The sequence below is a fragment of the Manis javanica genome, chromosome 4, assembly GCF_040802235.1.
Source record: "Manis javanica isolate MJ-LG chromosome 4, MJ_LKY, whole genome shotgun sequence".
Lineage (NCBI taxonomy): Eukaryota > Metazoa > Chordata > Mammalia > Pholidota > Manidae > Manis > Manis javanica.
Window position 1 is genome coordinate 36,598,127 of NC_133159.1, and position 8,154 is coordinate 36,606,280.

The 8,154-nt window shown below is 38.8% G+C and overlaps 1 protein-coding gene across 3 annotated transcripts; it reads left to right on the forward strand.

Annotated features, from left to right (window-relative positions):
- Positions 1–233: 233 nt before the first annotated feature.
- Positions 234–6,771, forward strand: UQCRH (ubiquinol-cytochrome c reductase hinge protein). Of its 3 annotated transcripts, XM_017649740.2 has the most exons (5): positions 277–403; positions 3,000–3,026; positions 3,492–3,639; positions 3,746–3,907; positions 6,538–6,771. In XM_017649740.2, exons 3-5 carry the CDS (start codon positions 3,577–3,579, stop codon positions 6,568–6,570), a joined length of 258 nt encoding a protein of 85 aa, XP_017505229.1. In that variant the 5' UTR covers positions 277–403; positions 3,000–3,026; positions 3,492–3,576; the 3' UTR covers positions 6,571–6,771. The 3 variants fall into 3 exon arrangements, with proteins under 3 accessions (XP_073089962.1, XP_017505228.1, XP_017505229.1); XM_073233861.1 differs by lacking the exon at positions 6,538–6,771 and having other exon boundaries at positions 234–403; positions 3,746–3,910; XM_017649739.2 differs by lacking the exon at positions 3,492–3,639 and having other exon boundaries at positions 235–403.
- The last annotated feature ends 1,383 nt before the right edge of the window (positions 6,772–8,154 follow it).

Sequence of the window (8,154 nt, forward strand, 5' to 3'; positions counted from 1 at the left end):
AAGAAGAGGAACTGCGCTAAAGGAATGTCGAAAAAATCTGCATAGTCCCCAAGTCTTTTAGTGGTTAATGTATTAAATAAATTCCTACGCAAATATGTTTGTGTCTTTCGCGACTCAGGGGCTACTTCTTAGTAAATTCTTCTCAGGTGCAAATATCAGCTTCCCCTATCTCCTGCCTGTGGACGGTAGTACGTGCCACTCAGAGCGTGTGTTAGCGACTACGACGAGTCTGCCGCACTTCCGGCTGGGTCGCCGGATATCCGCTGAGTGACCCTTACAAGTCCTTCTTGATCCTGAAGTGGAATAGGTGCCGCTGTTGCCGCTGGTGTTGAATCTAGACCTGTAGCAGGACATGGGGCTGGAGGACGAGCGAAGGGTGCTTACTGGGTCCGGAGACCCCAAGGTACGGCGAGGTGATCGACTTGACCCTCCTCAGTGCCCTCAGGACCTACCCCGCCAAAACAGTCCCAGGGCCTTCTTGGCCCAGGTTCCCCTCAAGAGTTTGCAGGGTCGGGATAGCTGGTTCCCTCAACCCTTCCCCAGAATTTGTCCATTGACCTTAGGCAAGTAGATACTAGTCTTTCTCTGGACTTCGGCCCCCTCAGTTCATCAATGTGGGGAAGGTTTAACGAGAGTGAGAATGCTGTGTCGACTAAACTTTTGTAAAAATATTGTATATGTTTTTAGTCAGTCGTGTTGTGAGCCCCTAGTTTGACAGGCTTGGGGAGCCCTACACCTTACCTCAGCTTAGATGGGAAATCCCTGCGCATCTTCGGAAGTTCCGGAGATGTGGCCTTAGCCAAGCTTCTGTGAAAAAGTGGTTTCTTTTTCTTTGGTGGAGGTCGAAAGGAAGTATCTTTGGAATAAAGTAGGAATGAAATGTGTCGTGTAGTTATGTGGTAATGAAAGAGGGAGGTCTTTCTCATAGTAAGAATGCCGATACAATAATTTATAGACTGCTTACTATTCCAAGTGCTATATACTAATTCACTTAAGCCACGCAGTAGGCCTATGAGGTAAGTATTAGGTACTGGTTTTTGTGTAGTTGCCATTTTACCGATGGGAAAACAAGTGTAGAAAAGCAAAATATATAATTGTCTAAGGACACACAGCTAATAAATCAAGGAGCCAGGGATTGAACCCAAGCAGCATGGTTCCGGAGCCAAGACTTGGCCAGAGTGCTACAGGGCTTCACAGAAGCCAGCTACCTTTTTTTGACTAATGACATTTCTTATAAATTTTTTGTTCTCTGGTACTTAGGGACAGTTATTCTGGGTTTATAGGTTCAGAATAGTTGGAAACTGGTTTATCACATAGTTTTTCCCTAGTCTTATTATTTTCAGAAACAAATTGAGCCACCCTCAGGAAGTTCAGCAGGAAATATACTAGCAAGTTCAGTAGGTCTCACCATAGCAGCGGATGGGAAAAAGAAAGTAAATAATTAGTAAATCTTAAAATTAAGAAAACTGAAGAACTTGTGCCTCCTGGAGAGGAAAATTTTTATTGCACATGATCTTGATTTTGCTCATTGCCTGGAAATTTTACATGAAGTAGTCCATATTCATATTTGGTTTTGGGTTTGTTTCTCTAAAACATTCAGTGATACTTTTGACACAGTTATCAAAGACAAAATGTAGTAGCATTGCTAATAGGAAAATGATAGAAATGTCTTGTTTCTAGGATACTAATTTCTGGTTTCTAATTCTGGCAGAATGTGATTTCAGTTTTTTGGGAAAAAATTAACCAGTTTAAGTTTTTTTAAAAGAACAAAGTCAGGAAACTTTATTTAATGAAAAGCTAGAATTTATGTCATAAGTAACATCTACATGTTTAGAAAGAGATCTGTGTTAATTATAAGAATAAATAGCTTGGGTGACAGTTGAATCTACCCTTCCTGTCACTCCTTGCATTCATGAGCTTTGGTCCCTTCACTGAAGGACATGGTAGAAAATGAGGCAGACTGCGTTGGAAGTCTGAAAACATAATAGGGATTGCTGAACTAGTTCTTTATATTTTCCTGTATACCATTTCTTTCCCGCTACCCTAAACATGGACACACACATGCAGAGGCAGGCAAACACCTGACTTGATAGGTTGAGATACTGATCAGACTCTGCTATGCCCCAGATTTACACTGATGCTCACAGAGAGTTTTTTTACATTGCTTCCCTTGGGAGAATGGAAACTAAATTTGAGGTTGTGTACCTGAATCAGAAGTAAATAGGTAGAGCCTAGTGTTTCCAAGCTTGTGAATGGAGTTGTGAAGACCTTTGGCATATTTATATTAATAGTCTTCTGAGTGTTCAGCAAACCAAAAGGCAGTGACCCTAACTCAGGCTAAAGAAGAGTTTAGGTTTGGCCACTTTCATATTTCCAATTCAAATTCCAAATCTAGAAAAAAATGTTTTCCTCCTAACTGGGTTTGGGGTGTAAGGACTAAATTTAGCTATTTCTAATAATACTATGACCTACCGGAATTTAGAGCAATATACTTTAAAGGAAGATATGTGGATTCCATATGAACATCTGACTGCTTGAATCTATACAAAAAATGTCTAGTGTTTGTTATTAGAGCTCATTAAAGGGCTGTTATGGTTAATCAAATCATTATAGACATAAAAGTGCTTTATAAACTTTGGGATGGTCCCAAGTTGATTGATACTTGTCCCTGGGGTCAGCAGGGCAGGGGCAAAAATTGGTTTAGTGTAGGAAGGTTAAATAAAGGAGGTGGTTGGTGATAAGGGTTTTGGATTAGTTGGTTTGCAAGGGAAAGGTATGCCCCCAGGCATATTGTTTTCTGTCTCTAGAAATTAGCCAGCCCTGAGAGGGCCCATCGAGCCCAGAATTAGCAAGGCCCCTAAAATGTAAAAACATCATAAAATAAAGGAAAATTTTAAAACATGATTAATATAGTATTTATCTTCAGAGATAACATCAATATGACTGGGCATATGTGTCATAAAATTGCTGCTGACATTAATTTTGTTTTCCTTTTGTAGGAGGAAGAGGAGGAGGAGGAATTAGTGGTAAGAGCTGTCTCAGGTTTGGAACTGTCTCAGTAAAAGAAAGTTTGAGCTTCATGAAACTCTTAAGGGGCATTTTTGGAGAGAATGGGAGAGGAAAAAGCTTTCATTTTAATACTTCCTTGCTGTGCAGTGGAATGTTTGGGGGAATGTCCTGGGAAGCTGAGTCTCTGGGTTTGGGCTTCTCCAGTCATGGTGTCAGAGCACAGCAGTATCTTGAGGGTCTGGTACTCAGTCATCTGCTCTTTGTGGTTTAAAATTCTGGAAGGAACTTTTCTTAGATGGTCCTACTCTGTGTTTAACATTGCCTTTCTAGCCGGCCAGTTGGGGTGCATAGGCCTGGCTGTCAGATGAGGAGAATTGAAATCCACAGACATTACATATCCTAAAATGCTGTGTTAATAAGTAAGGCCTCCTATAGATGTACTTCAAGTTTGGCCAGGTTTCCTTTACCACCTTGTTTTTCAGATAGGAGTGAGGCTTTCAGTGCATACTGGCAACCTTGGAAGGCAGGAATGTGAAACTTTTTCCTACTACTTAGCATCAGAATTGAATGGGAGACCCCATTCAGCCATTTCTGGCGGCAGTGTGGCTCTGCCAGCTGGCCTTCTGCACGGTAATTCAGAGGCAGCACCTTGGTTTGGTGGTATTATTAAAGCATATCGTTTGTAGGTCTCCTCCTGAAACCCCCATTTTGGTTTTTTTCTGTGTTTCTCCTTCAGGATCCCCTAACAGCAGTGAGAGAGCATTGCGAGCAGGTGGAGAAATGTGTAAAGGCTCGGGAGCGGCTGGAGCTCTGTGATGAGCGTGTATCCTCTAGGTCACAGACAGAAGAGGATTGCACAGAGGAGCTCTTTGACTTCTTGCATGCAAGGGACCACTGCGTAAGTCAGCCTAAAGTCAGGAAGGGGAAAGCTTACAATGGCCAAGGCAGACTTGTATTGACAACCTTTCCATCTTGTGGCAAATCCATCAATAAGCATTTACTGTGGCCCAATATATGTCAGGTACAGTGCTGAACACTTAACATAATAAATAATCTTAACTAATTCTACCACTTTCACTGGAGATAGGTATCATTATCCTCATTTTACAGATAAGAAATTGAGGCTTGGAGAAGAGAAATGTTCTAGTTTGGACTACTAAACCATGCGGAAGCTGGATTTTGTACTTTCAAATAATAGCCTATTCTTTAATATAATTTATATCTTCCACTGTGTCTTGTACATAGTAGTTGGTCCAAAAGTTTTGTTTTGTTCTTAAGTAAACTTGTGTTTGACTCTCTTAAAAATAACAGTAAGGTGTTTTAAATAAATTAGAGGATAGGTTAAGTTTGATGTGGTTGCCCATGTTAAAACTGATTGGGTAGCTAATCATAAGAAAGTGCTTGACACCATTAGCTCTCAGGGAAATGCAGATCAAAACCACAATGAGATACCACTCCACACCCATGCACACCCACTAGAACTGCCTCTAATCAAAAAGATGGGGAGAAATTGGTGAAGAGGGTCAAAAGGAAAAAATAAGTAAAATAAAAAGCCTTCTCTTTCCCCACCCCCAAGAGTTAATGATCACCACTCAACCAACTTCCATTGTTTAAGCTTCTATAATCCCAATATAGCTATTTGTTTTAATTCTGTAGTATATAGTACAAACACACTCCACTTCAACACATTTGTGACAATTCAGGAAGATTTTTTATAGATAGAAAAATACAACAGAAATCATACTGCTTTCTTATATATACTATCAGATTTTTAAACAAAAATAGAATCATAATAAACATACTTGCATATAAAATACTATGAATAGAGGCATTGCATTCCTTTTCATTGATACACATTAATTTATTTCATCTGTCCTCTGGTTTATAAACAATTATTCATCTGTTTCAACATGATTTTAATGGAAAAGGAAAATTTATATATAAAATATGCATATATAATTTTCCATATCATAAAAAAAGAGTAAGTGTTGGTAATGTGGAGAAATTGGAAATTGCATACATGTTGATGGGAATGTCAGTTGGATCAAGCCCTATGGAAAACAGTGTGGCAGTTCTTCAGAAGGTTAAACAAAGTTAACATATAACCCAGCAATTCTTGTCCTAGGTATATACCCAAGAGAAATGAAAACATGTCCACACAAAAGCTTGTACACAAATGTGAAGCACTATTCATGATAGCCAGAAAGTGGAAACAACCTAAGTACCCATTATCTGATAAATGGATAAATAAAATGTGATATATTCATATATTGGAATATTATTTGGCAATAAAAAGAAATCAAGCACTTTACTCAAAAAATTAAACATAGAATTACCAAATAATCCAGCAGTTCCACTTATGGGTATATACCAAAAGATTGAGACCCTGTTCATGGAATTAAACAGGTGTTAGTTAATCCATGCTCATAGCAGCATTAACAATAGCTAAAAGGTATATGCAATCCAAATGTCCATTGGTGGATGAATAAACAAAATATGATATATATGTAAAATGAGATATTTAGCCTTAAAAAGTAAAGTTCAACATGGATGAACCTTGAAGACATACTAAGTTAAATAAACCAATCACAAAAGGACAAACATAGCATTACACTTTAATGTGGTACCTAGAGTGGTCAAATTCTTAAAAACAGTAGTATGGTGGTTGCCAGGGGCTAAGGGGAGGGGAATATGGGGAATTACTATTTAGTGGGTACAGAGTTCCATTTTCGGATGATGAAACAGTCCTGGAGATTGATGGTTGCAGGACGACGTGAATTACTTAATAACACAGAAATATATAGTTAAAAGTGGTTGAAATGGTAGATTTTATGTTATTTAAGTACTTTTATGAGTCAGCACTGTTACCTGGGAGTGAGACAGGCATGGTCCCTTCCTTCACTGAGTTATGAGCCAGCATAGAAGACAAAGTGGAACAGTTAGTAAACTGCTAAGTCTTTTGGGTGTAACCTCAGGATGCCCTTCACTGACTGTCCTGTTTAAAGCTGCTATGCCTCCTCATCCCCCATTTTATTTTCCTCAGAGCATTTGTCACTATCAGAGGTTACCTCATATATGTATTTCTCATTAGGCTCCATGTTTCCTAAAAGACAGAGATAGTGTCTTGTTTACTGTTGTGACTCATTCAGTGCCTAGAACAGTACCTGGCATATAGTAGATGTTTTATAAATATTTGTTGAGTTAATAAGCGCTGTGAAATTAGGGGGAAGACAGGAGGGACAGACTTGTGTGGAGATAGGAGCTTGTTTAGGGAAGATTTGCAGGCAATGACATACAAACTTAGGTTCTAAAGGAAAAATAAAAGATGAAAAAAGTGGGAGAGTTCCAGGTAAAAGAGAGATAATATTGAGATAACTGAAGGGAGTTTGTTAGGGCCCAAGTGGAGTGTGGTTGTGTGAGAAAGGAGCAGTGAGATAAGAGGCAGTACTGTTTCAGGTCGTGAAGCACCTTGTAAGCCATGACATTAAAGCTGCCAGCTGATGCCATCCTTTTCTTTCCCCCGTCTAGGTAGCCCACAAACTCTTTAACAGCTTGAAATAAATGTGCAGACTCATTGACCCCAGTCTTCATCACTTGGGCATCAGGATATTTCCTTATGGTTTTGAACATGCTATTTGTTTCTTATTTGTGTAATCTCATTTGTTTGTTTAAGTTCATGTGAACCTCATGGATTTTGGCTGAGGCAAGTAGCATCGGTGTAATTAGCCTTGATTCCATCTTAATAAAGTCCAGTGGTCTGCAGACCTGCCTCCTGTCCTTTTTTTTTTTTTCATTTGAAATTCTCAAACATAAGAATGGGTAGAATAATAATTAACCCCCATGTATCCATCACCTAGCAAATATATGTCCTTAAACAACTTTTTACATTTACCTTGATGCCATTACTGCAATTAAAACCAACAGTAATTGTTTAATTTCATTAAATACCCAGTTCATACAAGTTTCTCTTACCCCAGAAGTATCTTTTGACAGTATTTGGTCTCTGTCTAACAGGTTGTTTTTCTTTGAAAGTATTTTTTAAAAAGGAGTGAGAAAGGTATAGATTTGTTAGGGGGAGAGGTTTTGGAGTCTAAGGGTAAGAAAAGGGCACCTGGTAGGTGGTGCTGGCAATGGAAGATTGGTCACAAACATACAGGGGGAGTTGATCCAGTAAGTAAATATGGGAAATACTGAGTAAATAAACAATAAGTAAATACTGAAGATATTAGGAGCTAGCAGAGAATGGAATTATACAGATGGAAAAGGGAAAACCAGAATGAACCCTGCAGTGTTCATGTATTGATATGAGCAAAATACAGATGTCAAATATAAGTAAATATAGCTGCCATGTGTACATATGCAGGAAATAACACATTCCCTAGCTCAGCCCACAAAGGGGGCTTCATTTTCCAAAAAAGGAACCAGGGCTCCTTGAAGAAATGGGTGATTCCAGGCCTGGGACAGGCAAATACAAGATAAACCTGGAACATATTGTTGATCCAGAAAGAAAAAAATATGCAGAGAAGTACACAAGAACACCTAACCAAATCTGGGACAATTTGAGCATCAAAATAGGTGATAGTACTGGATTATAACTTACTAGATAAAACAGGAATCCATGAACCCATGCTAATACAAATTAATCAATTGCAAGTTGGGTGAGGAGGGGGTTACATATTAATGACAAAAAGTACACTGGAGAAGCCTGGAAGACAGATGAGCTGACATCACCAATAATGGGACAAATAACTACCACCTATAGGCAGCAATGATGAGAACACAGCATCACTGTGATTCCTGCAAAAAACAGTTCAGCTGAATCTAACCAGATGAATTGAGGGATGTTCTATAAAATACAACATTGTACAGGAGAATCCTCACTTGTGTCAAGGAAGCACATTGTTTTCCTTGAACTGTTTCAGAAGGAGATAAAAGACTACTGAATGCAATATGTGATTCTGAATCATTTCGTTATTAAAGACATTATTGGGACAACTGATAAATGGTGTCTGAATAATAGATGGCAGTGATATATCAACGTTAAAGTTTGAAATTATTTAAAAACCTCAGTAAGTCCCAAATATGTAGAATAGAGACTGACTTCAGACTTAAAGCAGTAGCTAGTGCTATGAGCCATCCACAACC

Excerpts from the sequence above, each read along its gene's own strand:
- UQCRH (XM_073233861.1), top strand. The coding sequence starts at position 353 with ATGGGGCTGGAGGACGAGCGAAGGGTGCTTACTGGGTCCGGAGACCCC. Across the intron at positions 404-2,999 it reads CTGGGTCCGGAGACCCCAAG|GAGGAAGAGGAGGAGGAGGA; the intron begins GTACGGCGAGGT and ends TTCCTTTTGTAG. Across the intron at positions 3,640-3,745 it reads GCCAGCTGGCCTTCTGCACG|GATCCCCTAACAGCAGTGAG; the intron begins GTAATTCAGAGG and ends TTTCTCCTTCAG.